Source organism: Notothenia rossii, assembly GCF_949606895.1.
Source record: "Notothenia rossii genome assembly, chromosome: 5".
In the NCBI taxonomy this organism is placed as follows: Eukaryota; Metazoa; Chordata; class Actinopteri; order Perciformes; family Nototheniidae; genus Notothenia; species Notothenia rossii.
In genome coordinates, this window is record NC_136903.1 from 13055692 (window position 1) to 13083069 (window position 27378).

The window sequence follows — 27378 nt, forward strand, 5'->3', positions numbered from 1 at the left end:
CTTCTGTCACTTTAAATTAAATATTAAAGTAAAGTATTCCCAACAGATTCTGAATCAGGTTTCTGTATCATTCTGAGTTATGGCTAAATAAATACAACAGTCTTTACAGTCTTAATGTCAGTGCCAGATCACCAGGGAAACCTAATTAAGTGGGCCTTGGCCTCAGGAATATCTGTTCAGCAAATTCACCCCAAATCCCTTCTTAAATATTTAATAGATTCACCTGATAGACTAACAAGGAAAAAGCTAATTAGAAAACGTGGGAGGCTGAGTGTGAGAAGCCATAGGCTGGGGATTAAATGCCAAGTATACAGTGACAAGGTCTATGTAAATCTGTGCTTTGTTTTTTTTTTTAGTTTACATATACTTTATACTTTCTGTCTTATGTCCAGCTGCAGTCGTTCTTAATGGCATCCATGAAAAGTTTCAGTCTGGCTTCAAACCTATGCACAGTACTGAAACAGCCCTTTTAAGAGTTTTTAATGATCTGCTCCTAGCCGCCGACTCAGGTAGCCCAGCTGTCCTGGTGCAGTTAGACCTGACAGCTGCCTTTAACACTGTGGACCATAGCATCCTGTTGTCACGGCTTGAACAGTCCGCAGGCATCACAGGCTCTGCCCTTGCATGGTTCAGGTCCTACCTGGCAGATGCCTTCTCCTCTGCTAAAGCCCCTCTTATCTGTGACATTCCCCAAGGCTCTATCCTGGGCCCCATCCTCTTTTTACTGTACATACTGCCCCTAGGTTAAATTCTCACTAAACACAATATTCCCTTCCACTGCTATGCCGACGATGTACAGATCTATCTGCCTCTCAAAGCAAATGTCAAACACTCACTTTTATCTCTATCAAGCAGTTGATGGACTGCTTGATAGAGATAAAATCCTGGCTGAGCAAAAATGTCCTTAACCTCAACGAGAGCAAGACTGAGGTCATCTTTTTTGGACCCCAACCTCCAGCCTCTCCGGTTGATATTCTGGGCTCTCTCAATGAAAAAATCCTCCCCTCTGTCATGAACCTTGGAGTGACCTTCACTAGCACTTTTAAATTCGACAAGCAGGTCAGCACCGGAGTCAAATCCTGCTTTTTTTAAATAAGACTATTGGCCAAGACCAAGTCGTATTTATCTTTTAAAGACCTAGAAAGGGTTATTAATGCCTTTGTTACCTCATGACTGGACTATTGCAATGTTCTGTATGTGGGTATGGACCAGGCCTCAATTAAACGCCTGCAGCTAGTCCAAAACGCAGCTGCACGTATTCTGACTGGCCACAAAAAGCATGCCCACATCACCCCAATTCTGGCCTCACTCTGGCTTCCAATTCGGTTCCGAATTGATTTTAAAATCCTTTTATTTGTTTTCAAAGCCTTAAATGGGCTGGCTCTTGCCTATATAGCCGAACTCCTCCATCGCTACACCCCAGCCAGAGCTTTAAGGTCTGCTGACCAGCTGTTGCTGATAGTGTCCAAGATCAGGCTCAAAACCAGAGGGCACCGAGCCGTCGCAGCAGCTGGCCTCAGGCTCTGGAACAGTCTGCCCCTCCATGTGAGGTCGGCCCAGACACTAGGGTTTTTTAAATCTTCACTAAAAACACACTTTTTCTTTCTGGCCTTCTAGTCAGAGCGGAGTATGACACCTGACTATTCCCTGTGTTTTTGTTTTTTATATTTCTGTTGTAAATTATTGTCTTTTATTGTGATTGTAGTAATGTGTTTTTATTACATGTACAGCACTTTGGCTCAACCAAAAATCACTTTCAAGTGTGCTATATAAATAAAACTTGATTTGGTTTATCAAGTTAGGATTATGTTGTATGTATCAATGAAAAGATAAATCAAAGCTATCAAAATCACATAAAAAAAGAGACTTGAGTTAATTTTGTCAAATGTGTCTGTTTTCTAGTTAACTTTTTTTTGCAATCATTTACACACAGAAGCGTTTTCTCGAATATTGAATAATCAAATACATTTTGAAGTTCTTCTGCTTTACTTGAGAAATGTGATGTTATGGTACTTTGAAAACCCCAACTCTGTTCCTGTCAAATACAGGCATAAAATGGCCAAAAGTTCTGTTAAAATAAAAAATATTTGCTGCATTTGAATGGCCAATAGCACATTCTAGTTTTTAAACAACTACTGTACAAAACAATTTAACTTAGTTTAATTGTAAAATAATCTATGATTATCCAAGAAAATATAATGCTGTTCTAGATAAACCTACCCAGTAATATGGTAAGATGCTCCACTTACTTACTACCTATCTACAACAGAAAATAATGCACACACAGGGATACATAAATATGACAAAGTGACACTGACAAGAATCAAAAGGACTTGTACAATTTGATGGCTTGTTCATTTGAAATACGGAATTATTAACATCTATGTCTTACAACCCTAAAAGATGAAAACATTTTTGAAATACCAGTACTAAAGTTTATTTCCATATACTAAAAAAATATATTTTGGGGGGAAATATTCTGATAAGCATAAAATGGAAAAAAAGGTTGAAAATCTTCAAAGCGCTTCATCACACAGTGGGAGATAAACACGGGGACCCCTGGCAGTGCACAGACGGAGCGTCCTGAGAATGCCTCCAGCATGTGTCACAGTGACTCTTACCTCCCATCGAGGTCGCTGCTGGCATCTGGTGTCACCGACTGCTGAGTCACAGCAGCCTGTCAGCCCCTGAACCTGCAGCAACACAACATCTATTGGAAATGACTCATTTTGTTTACAGATGATCAATTTTACTATGCGCAGGCTGTCGACTGTCTCAGAGAATTTCTGTACACAGCCTCATCTTCGATCAATGCACCCTGTCATGTTGACACAGTTGGAGGTGACACTAATTTGCTTTCAGTCAATTTACGAAGTCAGTTTGTCCTTTCTTGATAAGTAAAAAAAAAAGAAAAAGATGATCTTGTGGCCTGACAGGCATTTTAATGTGAAAATTGAGCAATACATTCTGAATTTAGTGAGTTAAAAGGCAATAACCCACAGTTGTTGTTGGGAAATTAACTAAACAATATATTTAACTACCACGGTTTTGCTTGATGGTGCATTAACATTCATATAATATATAAATAAACTGTTTTTCTTCAATATCAAGTATTTTTCCATAACCTTCCCTGAGTTTGTAGTGTCCTTTGCTTGTCTCCACTGAGATGCATTTCACTCAGGGTTGGCAGATAGCTGTCAAACACACGTAATGCTCTCATCATCTTTATCAGGGTGACCTCAATCCTTTAAAATGTTACCCTCCAAGGCCTCAGAGTTTACAATTCCACTTTTCTTTTACTTTTATCCTCTGTAAAAACGTTTATGTTTGGGGGAGAGAGGGACCACCTCACCTCTCACTTTCTTTTCTTAGCTCAATTGTTCAGACACTTGGATCCTGAGCATGACACACATTCGCAACAATCATCAAGTCCCTGGCCGGCCCCCAGCAGCCCAAATAGGAGCGCCTAAAAATAAGCAGCATGCCGCAACTGTTGCGCTGTCTGGGGTCTGACCAATCACGGCCCCCTCTCCCCCGTAAACCGAGCCCCACTCCCCTTATTCTCCAGGATTATAGAGTATGATCACAGAGGCTGAGTGACGCGGCCCTGGGTCCTTTATATACCCAACTCTTTCCTCGCTCAGCAGTCAAGTTAAACACGCTCGAGTCAACTTTAACAGTGCAGCTCAAGCTCACCTGCCGCGAGACTTCATTTTTCTAAAACCGACATCCTCCTCGGACCTATAAGAGAGGAACGACTTCACAAGAGGGTGCCAATTAAAAAAAGCGGACGACCTGCTGCCTTGCCCATTGTCCATCGGATGTTTTAATCCATCAGTGTCTTGACATAAGTGGTTTCTTCGCAAGTACATCCGAAAAATCTCTAGGCTGCTTTTTGAACTCTCCAAAGGGTGAACTTTCCTCCGCGAGAGCGCGCTTGTCGTCCTCCTGCTAAAGTTTTCTGCGCACAATTCAACACTTAAGTGTCACCGAGGTATAAAAGTGGACACGGAAAACGCCACCATGATGAGCAACAACTACAGCGACGACCAGCCGCCTCCACAGTACTACCAGGCCACAGACTTTGGGGAAGAGGAGGACGACGAGATGCCAGCCGGGGAAAAGGACCTGGCCGAAGATGCGCCCTGGAAGAAGATTCAGCAGAACACGTTCACCAGGTGGTGCAACGAGCACCTCAAGTGCGTCAACAAGACCATCACCGATCTCCAGAGGGAATTTACTGATGGGCTGAAGCTAATTTCACTCCTGGAGGTTTTGAGCCAGAAGAAAATGTACAGAAAGCACCACATCAGACCCAACTTCCGCCAGATGAAACTGGAAAATGTGTCTGTGGCACTGGAGTTTCTGGAAAGGGAGCATATCAAACTGGTTTCCATTGGTAAGTTGAATTTTTGGCTTGTGAAGAAAACACACTGTTAAATGACCTAAAGGGCAATATATCAATAGTTACCAAGCTAAATTAGATAGGAATCAGTTATAAAAATGTATGACAGTTATTGATAATCTCCTTAATAAGATGATGTGGTTCAATATTTAAAAGCTGAACCATGACCACATATCTTTGGATTTTTTTTAAATGTATCACACACCCATATTGTGCGGCTACTCTCTTTGCATGCTATCAGCCCATATGTCAGTCAGCAGTGAGACATGGGTTTCACAGGCCCCTGGAAAGCTGCATGCAGCTGGGGCCATCAGCTTATTGGAAAGTTACTGCAGAGGTGCCACTGAGGTCATTAACTTGAGTCAGGGCCAAGGACTGAAAGCTCTATAATATTCTCATAAGCATTATCCTGCTGCAGCAATGTGGTAAACTATGAGCTGGACATTTGCTAGGCCTGTGCTAATGAAAATGACACGATTTATACCTGGGGACGGCAGTCACACACACACACACACACACACACACACACACACACACACACACACACACACACACACACACACACACACACACACACACACACACACACACACACACACACACACACACACACACACACACACACACACACACACACACACACACACACACACTGTAGCGAAAGGTCAGGGGTCACAACGACTCAATGAGGCTCCGCACTGAAAGCATATTGCTGTCCTGAGCCATCAGCAGCTCGTGTGAGGTGAGGATTAACTCTGGATGGATTTGGGGATCAGACTGTGCTACGGATAGCTGAAGTTACAGTAAATTGTTGTGGAAAGATGTGTCACACACAAAAGTCAGAAATAAACTTCACCCCACAAGAGCGAACAGAATGCCACCTCTTAGAAATATTTTACAACTGGCGAGAAACTAGTAGCCTTATATGAAAAGCCATAAAGAAGAAAGGTTATTAAAACTTTGACAGGGTATTTTTCTGTTTTGGTGACTGATGATCTCTGCCACACACTGGAGAGAAATTCCCGGCTGAGGCTTTGGCCGGCGGACTGTGAAGGCCACAGTGTGTCCACCACCATACACTGAGAGTTATATTTGATTGGTGTGTGACATGAGGGCGTCAACCAGTATTTTTTATTGTTAACTCAATTATTAGTTTCGTATTTTGTTCTTCAAATGATTAGTTCTCAGTGTTTCTTAAGTGACGTCCTGGCTGTCCTTTTTCCTAAAAACTTAGAGATAATCTTATTACTCTCAAAGCGGAGTAAAGAAACCATAACATATTTAAGAATCTCTGAATTTTGACTTTTTTTCTTATTTTCATTCTGTTAAATCCATTACCAAAATAGTCTGTGATTAATTTTGTATTCGACAAACAGTTTGATCAGAAGAATCTAATATTTGTTCAAATCTCAGGGTCCTGTTTAAAGGAGGGCAAAGGTCACCATCACAGTTAATCTCAAAGTGTGCAGTGTGTGTCTATGATAGTGCCTCTGGGACTAAATATGTTACTGGCATTATTTCCCCCGCTGTACTGACAAACACAACAGGTCCAAATGAAACAGGTCGTCATAACAGAAGTCCTGGCATTTTATTTCCCAGAAGCCTTTCCCTCCATGCGGCATCCGTGTGGCCCTCTTAAGATAATGGCTTTCTCATTACAGTGACCTGGAGACACTTAAAAAAAAAATCTCCCCTCAGGCTTAGTCACACATGTGTCACACTATGAAACTAGATACCATCTGATGGATGTCTCTTTGAGCACACAGTTGCCCCTAAATCAGGACACAGGAGGATCCAAACCAACACACTGTGCCACGTCGTGCCACCTGCCTGCGCCAGTCAAACAGTGACACATCAAACACTTCCCTCTGATAGGAGGCAGTCATCAATGAAGAGACACGTAGTCGTAAAAAACAACCTCTCAATAAACAACTGGCATCAAAGTCCCTTTGTTATTAAAGTCTTACTGAATTAAGTGGAGTGTATCACATAAGATTATTCGATTAGTAGATATTAAAGTCAAACGCTCCTTAGAGGTTTTCTTGTTTAAATGGCTGAACACCTAAATGAAGGTGGATGTGAAATAGCCTATTTGACAAACTTTTCCTCAGAGCCCTTCAGGAAATGAGCTGCATGCTCGCTGTCAATGAATCTAATCTACAAACTATTTGATTGATCACACTGTTGCGCTACAAGTTTTGGACGTAATTGAAATCCAAGTGGAGTTTTATGCAGAGAGGGATCCACTTCCACACATCCTCAGCTGTCACTGTCTTTAGAGTGCCATTGTGACTGGATGACAGATTGTCAGGGGTCCTCAGCCAGACAGCTGTCTGAGAGAAAGGGGCTCGGGGGAAGCAGAGAGAAGCATTAAATTCTTGTCTCCTCAGCAGTCAATCATCATTGTTTATATTTCTGATCCACTCTGTAGAACAGCATGGGAAGACTAGTCTGATAAAAATACATTTAAGGTTTAGATCTTAGGACTTGCCTATGTGAAACCATTCACTATTAGAGTGTAGTGCCCTCACCAATGAAATGCAGTTAACTAGTATATAATAAAGAAATGTACGACATGGTGCATGGTGTGAACATTTTGGAAGTTTTAAACCTCATGTTTGTCTCTACTGTCCAACGACAGATAGCAAAGCCATTGTGGATGGGAATCTAAAGCTGATCCTGGGTCTTATCTGGACTCTTATCCTCCACTACTCTATCTCCATGCCCATGTGGGACGACGAGGATGAAGAGGAGAGTAAGAAGCAGACCCCCAAACAGCGCCTGTTGGGCTGGATTCAGAACAAGGTGCCCCAGCTGCCCATCCATAACTTCAACCGTGACTGGCGGGACGGCAAAGCCCTGGGAGCTCTGGTCGACAACTGCGCCCCTGGTAAGAAGTGTGTGGTGTCACCAGCTGAGCCTACAGGCTGGGTGGAGTAAGTGCTGAGTCAGACTACGTGCCTGGCCTGTTGAGGGCTTGTTGTATAGTGGTTTTCCTTGGTTGCCATGGAGGTTGAGGTCAGGCATGTGTCAGTCAGAGTGTCACCTTCAACAGTATCACCTTCTCAGGAGATTTTGTCTCCTTTGCTCCTCATATAGAAACGAGGACTGTATTTCTCCCACACACTTCATGGCACAAACACACACACACACACAGATTCAGATGTCAGTGTGTTAGCTGTCTCTGGAGAGCAGCTAGTGTCAGTAGGTTGTAGAGGGGTTGCTGATGGCCGGGGGACGTCCCTGCCAGCTGTCCCACAATGACTGAAGCATTCCCTCTTACTGTTTCGGGCCCTGAGGCCCAAGCCCTGCTTTAGTGTTTATAGCCTTGCTGCTACACAACACCCCCAAATTTGGGCACCATTCCTCCTCCTCTGTCAGGGGGGATGCTTGGCTCCGCATCAAAATGCAGAGTTATCTCTCACAGGGAGGTGCCTAAGCCACAGATCCAAGGGCCACAAGGCCACAGTTTGAGCCATAGCCAGTTCAGGCTTCTGCTTCAAACATTGAACATCAGAGTCCTATCCGTGCTGTGCATCACAGAGTGAAGGTGGAGGAGTAACATGAGGAGTGCAAAGCTCCGACTTTCACTGTGTTTATATGAGCCATTGATCTTTGGAGATGCATCTTTCAAACACTGTGCAGCAGCACTGACCATACAAGGTTCTGTTCTTTCATCAGCTATTACCAAACAGCAGGGTTACTGACGAAACTCACTCCGTTCTGAAAAACACACAAGCTCTGCTTTCAATGCAGATACACAAAAAAACAAGTTAATTGGCCAGATCAGGAATACATAAATGTTTTATCTGACACAGTTTCTGTTCTTACATACAATCTATGGCATACGTCCTGCTTCTTGGGGTATTGCAGTGATGTTGCATTATGAACTTTGGGGCTCTGGGTTAACTCCAGTGTCAATAATAATTGGATGATAGTATTCTATGGTGTGCCTGTACAGGCCTATTGAGTGAGTAGCCACTCCATCAGCAACACTAATCCAATTTAGGCATTAGCAGCATGGAGGAGGCTAGCTACAGCCCTAGTGAAAGTGCTAGTGCTTCTTGAGCGATAGCACAGCGTAAGACCTTTATTGTCACACTTCATAGGAGCAGAGCAGTGTGGGTAAGGTCATGCATGTTGTAGTTGAAGGTGTTAGACAGATAGTAGTGACAGCCCAAGTGCCCTTATTATAGCAACAGTAGTGTAACACTGACTGCATTGTGCAGGATTGTCTAATCTTCCTGTTTGCTTTCCGTTAGGTTTGTGTCCTGACTGGGCAGAATGGGACCCCAACCATCCTGTGGAGAATGCCAGAGAAGCCATGCAACAGGCTGACGACTGGCTGGGTGTGCCTCAGGTAAGATTCATGATGGATGTTGCTGACAAAGAGCTTTTTAGTTTCCTTTAGTTCATCTGGGTGTAGTTGATCTCACAGGACAATACAACAAGACAAGCATGTCTCGTTTCTACCTTCAGGTGGCAACATAGTCCATACTCAATGGAAATACATTCAGCAACACAAGTCATTACCATGCAATTAAAATGGAGCACCAAGAAACATTTGCAAATGAAAACTCACCACATGTACACACAGTGGCGCGGCAACACTGAACTGAAAAAAGGCAGTACTGTGTATGAAATGGAGCCCAGTGTTTTCCAGGGAGATCATGCTGGAGGGTGTCATGAAATATTTATTACCCATCACACTTCCAATATTTCCATTCACTTTATTGTGGCTCTCAGTATGCGAGTTTGTAGCTTTATTGAGTAGTTCGTGAATTTGTGAGGGTATGAGCTTTCTGAACACCTCCCGAGCCAGCCGCTGAAACAGAGGTGTGCGCTCATCAGAATACCAATGTGAACAGAGCGGGGGTGCAATATTTCCACTCCCATTTGTAAGACTCCGAGTTTCCGTATTGTAATGTGCTCGATGTAGGTTGTTTACTTGTTGGTCTAAGGCACGGGGTTAGCTGTTCTCCATGAGGCTTAGAATTGGTAAAATAGCTTGGTGGGGGAGGGGGTGTATGTCATGTATACAGGCCTGGGGGCTGGAGTGCAGTGTGGTGTTAAGGAGATGTGGGAAAATTCTGGCTCAGGATAAATCCCCCTGGCTGGCTTATTGAGGGCAACAATCCTTAACCCTGCTGTCCTGGGGTTAAATATAACCAGCGCCGTGCATGGCTTTGTGCCACGTTGTGATAGACAGGCAAACAAGTGCTTGAAGGGAGCGAGGAGTCAGTAGTGGGGGGAATAAATAAATGTAATCCTTGTTAAATCCTATTGCACTATGCTTAATAAGGGAACGCTTTATAAAGAGTAAACCATACCCTTCTTAAAGTTCAAAATACTCTTAGGATGTTACATGAAAACTGAGCTTGACCTTATATGTTGACTGTACTTTTCAATCAAAACACAATACACAATATTAACCTCTGATATGCTGATTGTCTTTTTGTGCTGCAGGTGATTGCCCCTGAGGAGATTGTGGACCCAGATGTGGATGAGCACTCTGTGATGACCTACCTGTCTCAGTTCCCCAAGGCCAAACTGAAGCCCGGCGCTGATCTCAGGCCTAAACAGCTTTTCCCAGACAAGGCCAAAGCCTATGGACCTGGTGGGTAGCCACGAACACCTGCATAGTTTTAAAAAGTTCATATTAACAGTATAAATGTATATGGAATAATGTATAACTACTCAGTCCTGAAAAACAGGGCATGGATAGTATACCTAGGGGATAATAAAAGTTAGAAAGCTTTTTAGTTGGTGTGCCACTGTGTTGCAGAATATATTACCAGATCCTGTGTCTCTGTATTTACATTACAGGTATTGAGCCCCATGGCAACAAGGTAATGCAACCGGCTGTGTTCACTGTGGAAACTCTGGAAGCTGGCAGTGGGGAGGTCCTGGTCTATGTGGAGGATCCTGAGGGACACAAAGAGGAGGCAAGTTATACAAAAAGCCTGCAAGTCAACTCACACAATCTTGCTAAGTTGCGGAGTTTTGCAAAGTAAAGGCCCTGACACACCAGGCCAAAATCGGTCTAGCATCTAATCTTTAATTTAACTCTCTCTTACTTCTTATTCTCCAGGCTAAGGTTAAACCCAACAAGGACAAGAGCAGATCATACACTGTCACCTATCTTCCCAAAGTTGAAGGTGTTCACAAGGTAAGAGCAGGTCCACACATCACTCAGCACAACACGGTCAAATAACTTTAAAGTGTCTTAACTTTGTCTTGCTTTTGTCTCTTTAGGTGAAAGTGCTGTTTGCTGGTCAAGACATTGACAAGAGTCCATACACAGTGAATGTAGCGAAGGATTTGGGCGACCCCAGCAAAGTACATGCCAGGGGACCAGGTCTGGATGCTACAGGCAACGTGGCCAACAAACCCACCTACTTCGACATCTACACAGCTGGTTAGTACATGACCATAACAAGCGTCAATAACAAGCATGTGATCTGATGAGAGGCTTGCAGTATTTTCAAACAAAGTACAAATAAACTGTAAAATATTCTGAGGGAACTGAAGATAAATCATCCTTCAATCTGTGATACTGTAACTAATTTTCTTCCTGTCACACTCAGGTGCTGGTAATGGCGATGTAAGTGTGGTAATCATCGATCCTCAGGGCAAAAAGGACACCGTGGAGCTCATCCTGGAGAATAAGGGCGAAAGTGTTTTCCGCTGCACCTATCGTCCCATGCTTGAAGGGCTTCACACCATCCACGTACTGTTTGCAGGCCAAGAGATCCCCAAGAGCCCTTTCACTGTCAACATCGCAGAGGGTGAGCCATCTGTCTGTGTCGTCAATTAGTGTCAGACAAACCAGATTTCTTATCATGCTGTTAATGTCAGGGTGATCTATCAATCACAATCTAGTCATTTTTATTTCCCCTGGGAACACTCTCCCAGTATAGACCGTAACCATTCCTATCTGTCATTTTTAGCTCCTCCAGTTGCTCCTCTGCAGATAGCCCCTCATTCAATGTTCACACCCCCTGGAGCGAAGGGTGGAAAGGGGGTACCCCCCCATAAACCCGGCCGCCCAAGTTAGTATGGTTTCCTGGGAGGAGCTTGTGCCAGTTGCTAAGCCAGAACCGCCCAAACATTTTCTCTTTGCCGCGCCCTGCAGATTGTGCTTTCTGTAAGAATAGAGTGCCGCGGCTCAACGCCGAGCTTGGTCGCCTGCTCCAACTTCCTGCGTCCTGTAGCTTGATGATTTTGTTATGTTCCGTGAGAGAGGAAATGCAATGTGGAACACATTTTCCCATCTTGTATTTCTGTCCATGTTCTTCTTTGTTAAATGTCTTTGCTTTTCTGTTGACATGTTTGTTTATCACATCTACGTTTGCATCAACCAGCATTCGATTTAAGACGCCCCCTCGATGCTTTCAAATGTGTCAATATGCTATTGAGCATTCTGCATTTTAGTATTATGTGCTGCAACACGCTTTCTGATTTCAGGTTCTGTCTGTCAAACTTTAAGGAATCCTAACTGCATTGGATATTTGAATTTCTTTGCTACTAACATTGCTGTAAAATGCTTGATATTATCGCTATTATCGCTATTATTGCTTTGCTAAACATTTCTCTCTAACACTTTTTGTTATTCCTTTCAGCAATAAACCCAAACGCATGCCGAGCTACAGGCAGAGGCCTTCAGCCCAAAGGCGTGAGGGTAAAGGAGGTTGCAGACTTCAAAGTTTTCACCAAAGGAGCTGGCAATGGATCACTGAGCGTCTCAGTCAAAGGACCAAGTGAGTCAGACAGCTTTCATCCTTTGCATCACTCGTCCTCATACATCTTTACAACTATTCACTTTGTTTGGGTTTTTATCTGAAGGGTAACATTCTCATATATGATAAACTAAAAGCATAAAATGTCTCTACGCCTTGATAAGTATCCATGTTCATTTTATTCTTCCTCCTCAGCTGGAGCAGAGCAGCAAGTGAAAGTGCGAGATGCAGGAAACGGTGTGTATGAATGTGAATATCTCCCACTTAAGCCTGGTAAATACACAGTGAGCATTGCCTGGGGAGGCCAGCCCATCCCACGCAGGTAAGTTCCAAAAGCTGCCTTAAGCTATTCCTTAACAATTCGCATTCACATTTGTAGTTGGTTATATTGTGTACTCTTGTGTACTGCAGCCCCTTCGAAGTGGAGATTGGTCAGGAGGCAGGTTTTCAGAAGGTGAGGGCCTGGGGTCCTGGTCTGAAGACTGGCATGGTGGGAAAATCGGCAGACTTTGTTGTAGAGGCTATCGGCACTGAAATTGGAACTCTAGGTGAGATATTAGCTAATAATATCAGCTCTTTCAGAAGAAAAGTGGATCCAAAAAAGAATTCTCACTGTGAAACTTGTATTCTTAATGTTTAGGCTTCTCCATCGAAGGCCCATCACAGGCTAAGATTGAGTGTGATGATAAGGCGGATGGCTCCTGTGATGTGCGCTATTGGCCCACTGAGGCCGGTGACTATGCTGTCCACGTCATTTGTGATGACGAGGACATCAAAGACAGTCCCTTCATGGCCCACATCCTTCCTGCTGCCAATGACGTCTTCCCTGAGAAGGTAATTCCCACTCACTGAAATATACATCATATAAAAGCAGGTTGTCATATTCTCAACAAATACATTAAAACAACAACATGTTGCAGGTGAAAGCATTTGGTCCAGGCCTGAAGCCAACTGGCGTCATTGTGAACAAACCGACTGAATTCACCATTGATGCCACCATGGCTGGGAAAGGTCACCTCAAGATATACGCACAGGTGGGTAGAGAGCCAGTTTGTGAAATCTTCATTGATTATTTATGGGAACACATCATTGATGTTGCATGTAAAGAGCAGATCTGACATGCTTTTGAACCCACAAAGGACGCTGAAGGCAGCACCATGAACATCAAGATAAATGACAAGGGAGACGGCACATATATTTGTGTGTACACCCCTGTCAAGTCCATTAAACACACCATCATCATCACCTGGGGGGATGTCAACGTGCCCAACAGCCCCTTCAGGGTAAGACAAATGATAATATACTAGCACGCATGCACACACACACACACACACACACACACACACACACACACACACACACACACACACACACACACACACACACACACACACACACACACACACACACACACACACACACACACACACACGCGCGCACACACACACACACACACACACACACACACATACATACATACATACATATATATATATATATATATATATATATATATATATATATATATATATATATATATATATATAACATTGCTCCTTTGAAATTCAGTCAATTAAATATAATGATACTCGAGCAATTATGGATGAAGTAAGAGTACTGCAGCAGTTCTACTTGAACCAACTGCTTTTGCTTCAAGTACGATGTGAATTCATTAGGTGCTGGTTGGAGAGGGTTGTCATCCCGATAAAGTCAAAGTCTATGGGCCCGGAGTGGAGAAGACGGGGCTCAAGGCTAACGAGCCAACATACTTCACGGTGGATTGTGGGGAAGCCGGTCAAGGTGAGCATTTACAAGGAGATGGTGTGGGAGTTACAAAAACACTTCTGAGTTTAGTTCACTCTTAATTATAATAAGTGCTACACCATGTGGGATGTTGAAAAATATAAAAGGAACACATGAACAGAATAAGCAATGCTGTGCAGTTTATTTGAAATGTACTTGAATTAAAGCTGTAGGCAATGGAGCGACTGTGTCTATTTATTCAGATCATCTATTTTTGAATGACCTTCTTGAACTATGCTCGCTGCTATGCACCATTAGGGGACATCAGCATTGGAATCAAGTGTGCCCCAGGGGTGGTGGGCCCTGCCGAGGCTGACATCGACTTTGACATCATCAAGAATGACAATGACACCTTCACTGTCAAGTACACTCCCCCCGGTGCAGGCCGATATACCATCATGGTGCTGTTTGCTGACCAGGTAGGAATACAGTTCCCAGTGAAAGACAGACTGATGAGTGAGGTAGAATTTTCAATTTCATATTACTTGTTCTTCAGTCCTTTCTTATGACTATTTTATGATTGACTTTCAGGAAATTCCCATCAGTCCATTCAAAGTCAAGGTGGATCCTTCCCATGATGCTGGTAAAGTGAGAGCAGAGGGCCCCGGAATCAACAAGACAGGTGAGATCCACTCCATGAAATAGTTTATTTAGAATGACCAGAAACCACATTCTACATTTCTATGAAGTAATAGAAATGATTGATGATTGGATTAGGATTGATAGCACTGACAAAACACGGGTGTTTTTCAGGAGTGGAGGTGGGCACTCCAACCCACTTCACCATCTACACAAAGGGAGCTGGCAAGGCCAAGCCTGAGGTGCATTTCACAGCATCAGTCTCAGGAGAGGCGGTTCGTGACTTTGAGATCATCGATAACCACGATTACTCCTACACTGTCAAGTACACAGCTCTGCTACAGGTACAGTAGGCCTCAGTTTGAAGCCCATTACAGAGATTATTCATATGTGGGTTTTCTCCGGAAGTTTTTCCTTGTACGATGTGAGGGTCTAAGGATAGAGGGTCGTTTTTCTCATACTGATATTCTGAACAATATGTACTGTTGTATTAGCTGTAAAGTGTCTCTACTGTAGGCTATTTTTATTATATGTACAGCACTTTGGCTCGACCAAAAATCGTTTATAAATGTGCTATATAAATCAAATTTGATTTGATTTGATATGAATCACTCAAATCCATTAATTTTCATTCTTCCATTTGTGCCTTCAGGGTAACATGACCATTTCAGTCACTCATGGAGGAGATCCTATTCCCAAGAGCCCCTTCATCATCACAGTGTCACCACCACTGGATATTGGAAAGGTGAAAGTGGAGGGATTAGACACGAGTAAGTTACACTAAACAAAACGTTTGCATTTACTATGTAGAAAGTTAAATGCAGCAGTTAAAGCATTTCATCTTCTTGCAGAAGTGGAGGTTGGAAAGGATCAGGAGTTCACAGTAAACACAAAGGGCGCTGGTGGACAGGGGAATGTGGGGGTGAAGATGACCTCGCCCTCAGGCCGACCAATCCCATGCAAGCTGGAGTCAGACAAAGCCAAAGGCACTCACGGTGTGAAGTATATTCCCCCAGAGGAGGGGCAGTACAAGGTTGAAGTCAGCTATGATGGCAACCCGGTGATGGGAAGCCCCTTTGGGGTTGAAGCTGTGATGCCTGCCGATCCTTCCAAGGTAAAAGTTCATAAAAGCTTCTTGTAGTTCTGCACTGTGTGAATGCTCGAGGCTCATGAAACCTACAAATATTTGATGTTTTATACACCATATCTCAAAAACTGACCTGACTGTTGCATCACAGGTGAGAGCTTTCGGCCCAGGCCTGAAGGGAGGCATTGTGGGTAAACCAGCTCCATTCACTATTGATACAAAGGGAGCTGGTGCAGGTGGGCTGGGTCTGACTGTGGAGGGTCCCTGCGAGGCAAAGATTGAGTGCCAGGACAACGGGGACGGCACATGCTCAGTGTTTTACCTGCCCACCGAGGCTGGGGAGTATTCTATCAACATCCTGTTTGCGGAGCAGCACATCCCCGGCTCTCCCTTCAAAGCTGCAGTGCGCGCAGCCCTGGACCCCGGAAAGGTGACGGCTAGCGGGCCGGGCCTGGAGAAGGCCAAGGCCGGAGAGCCAGCGACCTTCACTGTGGACTGCACCCGGGCGGGCGATGCTGAGCTCACCATTGAGATTGTGTCAGAGACCGGGACGAAGGCTGAAGTTCACATCCAGAAAACTGCTGAGGGCACCTTCTCTGTCACATACACCCCACCCTTCCATGGCACACACACCATCACAATCAAGTATGGTGGCCAGATGATTCCCCAGTTTCCCAAGGTGCTGCAGGTGGAGCCCTCAGTGGACACCAGCGGGGTGCATGTCTACGGGCCGGGAGTAGAGCCCAGAGGTAATTAAGAACCTAAGCATAAAAATGTGTTGGCATTCGTGACAGGTTTTAATACACCTAGGGTATGTACTAAAGAAAGATTTATTTAAGTCATTAGTCAATTGTTATGAAAGCAGCTGAAGTCATTTATCAAGCAAAATGCCACACTTGCCGGTAGCTTTTTCTCAAACTTAAATTATTATTATTCAGATACAGCTTTTGAAATGTGGTTCTGAAAACGTAGGAGATGTCACCTTGTTTAGACTAAACAAACAATAGTAAACAGATGAAGCCATAAAGAAAACATTGCATTGTTAGCTGCAGCCAGAGTGTGCACTTTAAGTAGTTAAGAAAAATCTCTTTACAAGGATTTATAATGTCAAGTCTTTAACATGACCAAAGCCTCTTGGTCTAGTTTGTCTTTGGCAACAAATCACCTGAAGGGCTTTTCTGTTTCAAGGGGTCCTCAGAGAAGTGACAACACACTTCATCGTCGATGCTCGCACCCTCAACAAGGTGGGAGGAACTCATGTGAAGGTTCAAATTATCAGCCCTTCCAACACCAACACAGAAACCTTCATCACTGACAAGGGAGACGGCACCTACAGAGTGGAGTACACAGCATTCGAGGATGGTAGGAGAACAATATTACTTTATCTGATTTAACAATGTTAATTCACACGGTTAGAATATCACGCAGTGACATAGGCATCAAACAACAACAGTTGAAGATGTACACAGTATGTCAAAAGTACAACATAACAAACCTAAACTGCTGCAAATAGAAAGAGGATTTTAGTTATAGGCAGCTGTCTGAGAGAGAAAACAGACAATCTCTAACAGGTGTTTGTTTACAGGCGCCCTTTGGGAATAAGGCAGCAGGGTGGAATAGAAAGAACGAGAAAGAGAGGGGTATAAATACAGAATGATGCAGTAGAGCAATGATGTGAGGGGCAGAGAGCAGAGAGGCTCTTTTTTATAAATAGTCTGCTCTTGAACAGAAGCTCTTAACCAGCCAGGTATGTGTGCTGAAGGCTGCCTGAGCACAGCTCTATGACAGGGGATATTATTAGAGACCTATAACACAAAGCAAAGAGATCACAGAGCACTTCTCCACCACCAGACAGGCTCTAATATCATCGCAGTGCTGCTGGGAATCTGGCATAAAGGCCTACTGAGAGGGCTCTGTCAAAAAAAAATGTTGCAACAGAATAATGAATAGGGAACAGATGTAACGCCTTGTACGTTCACCAAAGCGTCTGCGCTCTGGATCTTTTTTTAAATAAACAGATGTTTGTGTCCCTAAAAGGGAATTTGTCTGGCTCATAATTAAAAGCAAGTGGCAATAACAGAAAACCATTTGTTTGCTTTGAGAACATTCAGGCAGAGAGGTATGGCAGCGGACATTGAACTGGTGTATCTGTTTGTGAGCAGGAATGCATCTGATCGAGGTGCAGTATGACGACGCGCCGGTGCCCAAGAGTCCCTTCAGAGTGGCGGTGGTGGAGGGATGTGATCCGACACGGGTCCGTGCCTTTGGACCGGGACTGGAAGGAGGGATTACCAACCAGCCCAACTGCTTCACTGTGGAGACCAGGTACTGTTGAATCACATCTTTCACTTTCTCTCACTGCGATCTATGCAGTTCGACCTATGCAGTTTTAATATACATTTTATCAGGTATATGTTTGCCAAAGGTCCTGATTTAAAGTATTACACCCTATCATGGAGGGGAGGTTTTCTGTTAGAAGGTTCTTTATTTTTATTTTGTCATACGAACATAGCTACAGTGTAGTTATGGAGATGAAAATCTTAGGTCACAGGCTCCTCCAACAGTGCAACACAATAACACAGATAAACAGAAAAATATAGTGTAAGTAAATATTAATAAGTAAATACAAAAAGAAAAATAGTTTAAAAAAGTGAAATAGTGCAATAAGAGTCTATATGCAAGTTATTGGAATGATATATTAGAGAAATAAATCAATAATTACTAAGTAACAGATGAATGTTATGAGTTGTTTCAGCAGTTCAGTTGTTTAGCAGTCTTATTGCCTGTAGTATGAAACTGTCTCTGAATGGCAGACGGCAGCAGGCGCTTGCTTTACACAATATGCAAATGTAACTTTCCAAAAATAATGATCCTTTTTTGATGGCATTAATTACATAACTATTCATTTTTGAGTGGAAAATAAATTAAAATGTTTCCTTGATGGTTGTGACTTATATTAGCCGGTAATCCTTGTATGGTAATGCGTTGGCATGATGAGCGTTAAAAGAGACATTTGTGCAATTAATTTAAAAGCGTCGGCTTCTCTCTCAGGGGTGCTGGTACAGGAGGCCTGGGCCTGACCATCGAAGGAGCATCAGAAGCAAAAATATCCTGCAAGGATAATAAAGATGGCAGCTGCAGTGTGGAATATATCCCCTTCACTACCGGAGATTACGACGTCAACATCAACTACGGAGGTCATCCGATCCCTGGCAGTCCGTTCCGGGTTCCAGTGAAGGACCCCGTGGATCCCACCAAGGTGAAGTGCTCCGGTCCTGGTCTGGGCACCGGAGTGAGAGCTCATGTTCCTCAGACCTTCACCGCAGACTGTACCAAGGCTGGACAGGCCCCACTGGATGTCAAACTCTATGGCCCAACAGGTGAGATCATGCGTTTGATATTTAAAAATCCATGTCTTCTCTAAGCTGACAAATAACAGCATTTCAACTTGACATTATATGATTGATTCTAAAATGTCCTAATTCCAGGTACTGTGGAGCCAGTTGGTGTGAAGAACAATGGCGATGGCACCCACACGGTTCACTACACCCCAGCCCAGGATGGCCCTTACACTGTAGCTGTAAAATATGCAGATCAGGAAGTCCCACACAGGTACGGTATAATTTAAAAAATCCCCCCACTAAGCCAGGAATGTGCAGATATATGTCTTAATTAAAGTTCCACTCTGTCTGGCAGGATTTGAAAAAGAAGTTCAGCAAATGTTCTTTTCCCTTTAGTAATTAAACTTGATATTCTCCCCTGTCTTTCTTCTAAAGTCCATTCAAGGTGATGTCTCAGCCTGGGCATGACGCCAGTAAGGTGCGCGCCAGCGGCCCCGGTCTAGACACAAAAGGTGTGTCTGCAAGTCTGCCAGTTGAGTTCACCATCGATGCTCGTGATGCTGGAGAGGGACTGCTCACTGTGCAGATTCTGGTGGGTTCAGCTACCTTACATCAATCATCATTTTTCTAACAATAAGTCACCATTTAAAGCAACTTAATTTAATGTATTGACAGGACCCTGAGGGAAAGCCAAAGAATGCCACCATCCAGGACAACAGGGACGGCACCTACACCGTCTCCTATGTTCCTGACTCCACTGGCCCATACACCATCACCATTAAATATGGAGGAGACGAGATTCCTTACTCCCCTTACCGCATCCAGTCCCTGCCCACAGGAGATGCCAGCAAATGTTTCCTCACAGGTGAGAAAACCACTGCGATCTTTAAGTGGTCTAATAAATAAACATTTCATTATTTATATTCAAAATTGCCATTTTTTTCTTTCCAGTTTCCATCGGAGGTCATGGCGTGTGTGAGTAACAGTGACTTTGTTTTTTTTATGAGACCGATTACTCGAAAAATCTCACATTCAATGCATTTATTTAGCACTAACTCTTTATCTTTATTATCTCTTTCCTCAACAGCAAATCTTCAGAAGCTGCAGACCTCTGAGGATACAGTTATCACCGTGGATGCAAAGGCTGCTGGGAAGGGCAAGGTGACCTGTAAGGTTCAGACCCCACAAGGGATGGAGCTGGACATGGACGTGATGGAAAATCGCGATGGGACCTTTGACATTTACTACACAGCCCCCGAACCTGGGAAATATGTTATTACAATCCGCTTTGGGGGACAGAACATCCCGAAGAGCCCCTTCCATGTGATGGTGGGTAAAAGAGTTTATAAAAGATGCTACAGTTGTTTGCTGGGTGCGCTTTTGCTCTGACATTTACTTGTATGGAACCAACTGTTTTTCTTTTCTCTGTATTGACAGGCCACAAATGAGCCAGTTGCTCCCCGTGATACCGTGGACCCTCTCTTCCGTCCCGTTAACTTCCTCGTCCCCTTCACGCCACAGCAAGGAGAAATCACAGGTGTGACACAAACCACTCTAACTGAAAGAAAATCCTGCACACAAACACACCCACACAATGTCGCTACCATATTTTTAGGTCACTGACATTTCCCCACACTGCTGTCATTTCCAGGTGAGGTGCGGATGCCTTCAGGCAAGACTGCCCGCCCTCATATCACTGACAATAAGGATGGCACCATCACAATAAAGTACCAGCCCACAGAGAGAGGTCTGCACGAGATGGACATTAAATATGAAGGAAACCACATTCCAGGTCAGAATCACAGCATTTTAGGAGCATGGGAAGCCGTTTCCAACTCTAAATATGATGAATTTTGTTCTCTTGCCTTCTTAAATAAAATGTCTGTATACATTTTTGTATCCCTTATAGGAAGTCCTTTGCAGTTCTTTGTGGATGCTGTGAACAGCGGAGTGGTGACAGCTTATGGTCCAGGTCTGAGTTACGGGATGGTCAACAAGGCTGCCACTTTCACTGTGGTCACCAAGAATGCAGGAGAAGGTACTATACTTCATTTCCTGACAGCTATTTCTTATTTCCCAGTGGATTTGTGTTAATACAGTTAACCCTTACCTTACTCAGCAGAAAAGTAAAAACGTGTTATTCTTCCTCCCCTCTCAGGTGGTCTGTCCCTGGCAGTGGAGGGTCCGTCTAAGGCCGAGATCACCTGCAAGGACAACAAAGATGGCACCTGCACTGTTTCCTACATGCCCACAGCTCCTGGAGACTACAACATCATTGTCAAGTTTGACAACAAGCACATTTCAGGCAGTCCTTTCACTGCCAAGATCACTGGTGAGAAAATAAATCACTGACTTATTTACTGTTGATTATTATAGTGGATGTGTTTATAATAAATCAGGTTTACGGGGTTGACAAACATCTAAACCACCTTTTTTATGTTAAGGTGATGATGCCATCACCAGGACATCTCAGCTGAATGTCGGCACAGCGGCTGACGTGTCCCTGAAGATCGCAGAGACTGATCTGAGCTCTCTGACTGCCAGTATCAGAGCGCCATCAGGCAATGAGGAGCCCTGCCTGCTCAAGAAGCTGCCCAACAGACACCTCGGTGAGATATTCTCTTTCCAGATAAACAAAATCACAGGAAGAGTGGAACATAGATAAGAAGTGTTTGATTCATTGTATGCTTTTCGATTTTATTTCTCTGGTTCTTTCTCTTGATTTGTTCCCCTCTCTCTTGCAGGTATTTCTTTCACCCCTAAGGAGGTTGGCGAGCATGAAGTGAGCGTGAGGAAGAATGGTGTGCACGTTGCCAACAGTCCTTTCAAAATCATGGTTGGCCAGTCAGAGATTGGCGAGGCCAGCAGAGTGAAGGCTTTCGGCAAAGGCCTGACAGAGGCACACACTTTAGAAATGGCTGAATTCTTTGTGGATACAAGGAATGCAGGTACGATTCAGAGACGGAATATTTCACCTTTACAGCAAGCGAGGTCAGAACAAGTACAAAGGCAACACATACGTTTTTTTAACTACTCTCTCTACTTCTCTTAAGGTTATGGAGGTCTAGCATTGTCGGTTGAGGGTCCGAGCAAAGTGGATATCAACTGTGAAGATGTGGAGGACGGGACCTGCAGGGTCACCTACTGTCCAACAGAACCTGGAAGTTACATTGTTAACATCAAGTTTGCTGAAAAACACATCCCAGGTTTGAATCTTTTTACTGGAAAATGTATAAATGCTAAATCTTTTGACATGTTAACATAAAATAAATCGGTATATATGTTGTTCTCTGCCCTCCAGGAAGTCCTTTCACAGTGAAGGTGACCGGAGAAGGAAGGATGAAGGAGAGTATTACTAGAAAGAGACAGGCGTCTACTATCGCCTCAGTGGGCAGCACATGCGGCCTTAACCTCAAGATCCCAGGTGGGTACATGAGTTCAGTCAGAAACGGTTACAAGGCAGCGGTCAACCACCATCAAATAAATGTACTCCCATTTGTATCCTCACTGCTTTTTTTCACGCTTCAGGAAACTGGTTCCAGATGGTTTCAGCTCAGGAGAGGCTGACCAGGACTTTCACCCGCAGCAGCCACACATATTCCCGCACTGAACGCACGGAGATCAGCAAAACCCGGGGTGGAGAGACCAAGAGGGAGGTCCGAGTGGAGGAGAGCACCCAGATGGGCGGAGGGGGAAGCCCCTTCAGAGATGTTTTTGGAGACTTTCTGGGCAGAGAAAGCCTCAGCAGCTTTGCTGGAATCACTGCCAGACCTGAAGGTGAGTCCACATTTAAACCCTATTTTTGAGCTTGAAAATAGTCTGGCTTAAATTGTGCTATTTTCTCAAAGATATCTGTTATACATTTTATATATATATATATATATATATATATATTTTCTGCAAATGTCTATCCTAAAGTGTCGTCTCTGCGGTTATTCCTTCCTCCTAGTAGTTGAGAGCGGCTCTCAGGCCATGACGGCTCAGGTGACCAGCCCCAGTGGGAAAACAGTGGATGCTGACCTAGTTGATGGAGGGAGCAGCACCTACAGCGTGCGCTTCATCCCCCAGGAAATGGGACCCCACACTGTCAACGTCAAGTACAGAGGCCAGCACGTCCCCGGGAGCCCCTTCCAGTTTACTGTGGGGCCCATGGGGGAGGGAGGATCACACAAGGTCCGTGCCGGAGGACCTGGCCTGGAGAGAGGCGTGGCTGCAGCACCTTGTAAGTTTATGGAGAAAGAGATTTCTACAAATACTGATTACGACTTGATTTTTTATAATTCCTTCAATTTGCCATAACATCACAACACAATAGGACAGACACGTGTTACTGAAATAGGGAAAGAAAAAAGGCAGAAGAGGACAAAAAGAACACTAAACAACATATAATATAATAAAACACATAATAATAAGTAATACAATATAAATCAAGAAAGTAGAGCTTGATTAAGAAAATAGTAAGCTTGATTTAATTCAACACATGATTCAAATATTTATTAAAATGTTAACACCAACATTATTTCCCCCTCTCTAGCTGAATTTAGTATCTGGACCAGAGAGGCAGGTGCTGGCGGTCTGTCCATCGCTGTGGAGGGTCCCAGCAAGGCTGAAATCTCCTTTGAGGACAGGAAGGATGGATCCTGCGGCGTCTCCTACATAGTCAAGGAACCAGGTAAAAACATTTGTTGCCCCAAAGAGTAGAAAGACCCCAATTTTACATTTGTTCAAAGTGTTTTTTGTCTCTAAGCTGCTAAACTTTTCAGTATTTATTTCATACTTCCTTACAGTTCATTTGTTGGTGAAAGTTAATAATCTGTCTGCTTCCCCAGGTGACTACGAGGTGTCAATCAAGTTCAACAACGAGCACATCCCTGACAGTCCATTCATCGTTCCAATTGCTACGCTGTCAGACGAGGCCCGCAGGTTCACTGTTACTAGCGTTCAGGTAAAATTACACACACATGCACAAAGAAAACCAAAGCCACATCAACATAAAAACAAAAAACAACACATGCAGTCACAACCTATCAGGTTTAAAAAACAGATTGCATTTAACATTGTTAGAGTAGCTGTAGATATTTCTGTCTAATAGCAGTTCGCCCTTGAAGTGTAATTTAACGCCAGAGTTGGAGCGATAATACTGTGATGCTGGCCAGTGATGAAGGGCTGGATTAACTGTCCCTTGCTAATGTTGGGCATCACAAGTTGTGCTATGTGTGGGCGGGCAGCGAGTCTTAGTGATTCTGTGTCTGTTTTTTCAATTGTGTCTCCGACTGAGAGGAAAATGGCGAGAAAACAGTGGGTGCAAGATAACGACTTGTTTATAGATACCTGTGACAGCTCACAATATTGCTCTCCGCGTTACAGATATGTGTTTTATTTGCTTTCAGTTTCCATTACAATTGCCAACAATGCTCCAAGCATATATTTTTACCTGGCTCAAATGCCTCTTCAGAGTGCTTTTCTACCACTTGAAGCCGGATGAAGTGCAATATCAGACCAACGTTTACATTGTCGCACTGCCTCTTATGTCAGGCAGGACAGCTCGTATGCCTGTAGGACAAAAACACTAAACGCCTCGCTCTAAACTATGACCTTTTCTGCCTCTTACACCCAACCGTTAAATCTATTCTAGTTCAGGCACGATGAGTCACACACTTTGTTTCCCTGGAGGTGCAGGCACACAAACAAACAAACAAACACACGCACGCACATATATTCTGATCATATTCTTCCATATCTTTTGCAGGAGAAGGACTTGAAGGTAAATCAAGAGGCATCCTTCGTGGTGCAGCGCAATGGGGCTCGAGGTGTGGTTGACGCCAAAGTTCACACCCCCTCCGGCTCTTCTGAAGAATGCTATGTCACTGAGCTTGACAGCGGTACGCACCAACCTCCCTGTAGTGAAAAGTAGACTTCATTATATTCAGTTTCTCTTTTTTAGATCTGTCATTTAAGAGTACTTTACTCAGTTGTGTTGTTTGTTGTGTTCAGACAAGAATGCAATCCGCTTCATTCCACGGGAGAACGGAGTTCACGCCATAGATGTCAAGTTCAACGGATGCCACATTCCTGGAAGCCCCTTTAACGTGCGAGTGGGAGACCCGGGGCTGGTTGGAGACCCTGGCATGGTGACAGCACACGGCCCTGGGCTGCTGGGAGGGACCACTGGTAGGAATCACCACCACCACAAAATTCAATTATGTTAAAGCATAGCTGATGACAAAGCATTGCTTCACTGTAATGTTGTGCAATAATTAAGAAATCTTCTCATCTTTTTCTACATTGTAGGCGCGCCCTCAGAGTTTGTGGTCAACACCTGTAACGCAGGCTCTGCCACTCTATCGGTCAACATCGACGGGCCATCTAAGGTCAAGATGGACTGCCGGGAGTGTCCTGAAGGCTACAAGATCACCTACACACCCATGGCACCCGGCAACTATCTCATCACCATTAAATATGGAGGGCCACAGCACATAGTGGGCAGCCCTTTCAAAGCCAAAATCACAGGTCTGTTTGACAGTCACTCTCCCATCTGATCTGTGGATCTCACATGACAAGTGTCTCGATTATGAAACAAATGTTCCTCTGATAAAAGCGAGGAAGTCCGGAAAATGTTATGTCATCTTCGTTCCTCAGCTCAGTGTACATTTTACACAAAAACTGTCTTTCCCTGGCACTGCAATGAAATACTCCTGCTGTCACGGCTAGCAAATTCCCTTTTCATTTATTAATGCGAAATAAAATACTTTCAAGAGTAAGAAAAACTCCCATGAGTGTAGGAAATTCACTTTATTGGAAAGTGGTATGAAATATTTTTCATTTTGTTCTCTAGTATCACAGACTGAGTCTTGATGACATTAGATAACCTCTCTCTGTTTGTGCTACAGGAGCCCGGCTCTCAGGGGGACACAGCCTCCATGAGACCTCCTCTGTGTTGGTCGAAACTGTCACCAAGACCTCCAAAGTGGGCGGTGCTTACAGCTCCAGCTCCTCCTCTTCCACCACCTCAACGAAGCTGACATCTGATGCCAGCGTGGTGGTTTGTCGTGGAGCAGGGCTCTCCAAGGCTGTGGTTGGACAGAAAAACAATTTCACAGTTGACTGCAGCAAAGCAGGTGAGATTATCTGCCACTTAAAAGAAAAAATACTTTATATTCATACATTACCAACATAAGTCAAATATCTGGATGAACATCGGGCAGACACAAAAACAATTAACATTCACACGACTCATTAGTTTGAGTCGTGTTTTTGGCAACCAGACACTTTCAATCCTCTTTCCATCTCCAGAGCGATACATCTTGCTCTTCAGCGGCTTAATGCGCCACTATTCAGAAATGAGTTGCCTGCTTTGTCATTTTTGGTGTTTGGTGCTGGGCAGGTAGCATACATTTTGTCTTGACTAAAAACAGGGTGGATGAGTATTGGTAAACGAACCCTTACAGTTACAGGGTTTCATCCAAAACAAAGAGCTAAAAGACACTAAAATGCAGAGCTTTGGTGAACAGAATAATAATATGAATACATTACATTTATAAAGCCCTTTTCCTGGTGCTCAAAGCAGAGATGGGTTTATCACTATGATCAACACCTCTTGCATTATACTTAATCATTTCATCCATTGCTTGCATAAAATGTTTGATAAACACATCTTCAAGATACAAATAACCCATTTGTCGATCATAAAATCATGAAACCCTCTATTACTTCTCATCCAGGTTCCAACATGCTGATGGTCGGGGTGCATGGACCCCAAGCCCCTTGTGAGGAGGTGTATGTCAAGCACATGGGCAACAAGCAATATAACGTCACCTACACCGTCAAGGACAAGGGGAGCTACACCGTCATTGTCAAATGGGGCGACGACAACATCCCCGGCAGCCCTTACAAGGTGGTTGTACCCTAAAAAAGAACTGCCCCAGTGCCACGTCCCGTCCCCTCCAATGACCCACAACCTTTCTCTCGTCCTGTGCACGCATCGATCCGGTTCTTCCTTTCCGGTGCTTCTCTTGCTCTTCAGCAGATTACAATTTGCTCAACATGCACTAAAACCTGCGGGGACTTTTGCTTACAGTTTTTTGATGTCAGAATATCTATTGTGCCAAAGTTTTGCATTAACTCCATGACATTTACAAGCATGCATCATCATTCAGCGGTGTAAAGGCAGACTGCGTAGTTTATGAGCCTTTGAGTGATGTTTTGCTCGGTCCATAACATTTCCCCACTCTGTTCTGTTGTGTTGTAAACGAAGGTCATCATACATGACTGTTCAGAGATGTTGGAGTAATCAACAGTTTTAAAGTGTGATGCAATATGGTTTTGTATGTTTTAAGAATGAGATATTGATTTTTGTTATATTAACCTATTTTTGGTAAGTCTTTGCAGACCTAATAAAGATTGAATTGCTAACTTTCCAGACAA

The 27378-nt window shown here is 43.8% G+C and overlaps 1 protein-coding gene across 2 annotated transcripts; it reads left to right on the forward strand.

Annotated features, from left to right (window-relative positions):
• Nucleotides 1-3631: 3631 nt before the first annotated feature.
• On the forward strand, nucleotides 3632-27378 carry LOC307040863 (filamin-C-like). 2 transcript variants are annotated; one of them, XM_079684048.1, is made up of 47 exons: nucleotides 3632-4399; nucleotides 7047-7295; nucleotides 8668-8765; nucleotides 9872-10022; nucleotides 10232-10350; nucleotides 10497-10574; nucleotides 10661-10823; nucleotides 10993-11193; nucleotides 11356-11457; nucleotides 12028-12165; nucleotides 12340-12466; nucleotides 12556-12692; nucleotides 12785-12978; nucleotides 13065-13178; nucleotides 13284-13427; nucleotides 13821-13944; nucleotides 14206-14366; nucleotides 14479-14569; nucleotides 14701-14870; nucleotides 15179-15296; nucleotides 15378-15640; nucleotides 15765-16362; nucleotides 16802-16975; nucleotides 17776-17938; nucleotides 18665-18993; nucleotides 19102-19225; nucleotides 19390-19546; nucleotides 19630-19819; nucleotides 19906-19929; nucleotides 20042-20283; nucleotides 20392-20491; nucleotides 20606-20746; nucleotides 20864-20992; nucleotides 21113-21286; nucleotides 21399-21563; nucleotides 21699-21902; nucleotides 22008-22160; nucleotides 22256-22378; nucleotides 22483-22731; nucleotides 22904-23176; nucleotides 23489-23626; nucleotides 23784-23899; nucleotides 24704-24836; nucleotides 24949-25125; nucleotides 25246-25464; nucleotides 25845-26072; nucleotides 26676-27378. In XM_079684048.1, exons 1-47 carry the CDS (start codon nucleotides 4024-4026, stop codon nucleotides 26861-26863), a joined length of 8229 nt encoding a protein of 2742 aa, XP_079540174.1. In that variant the 5' UTR covers nucleotides 3632-4023; the 3' UTR covers nucleotides 26864-27378. The 2 variants fall into 2 exon arrangements, with proteins under 2 accessions (XP_079540174.1, XP_079540175.1); XM_079684049.1 differs by lacking the exon at nucleotides 11356-11457.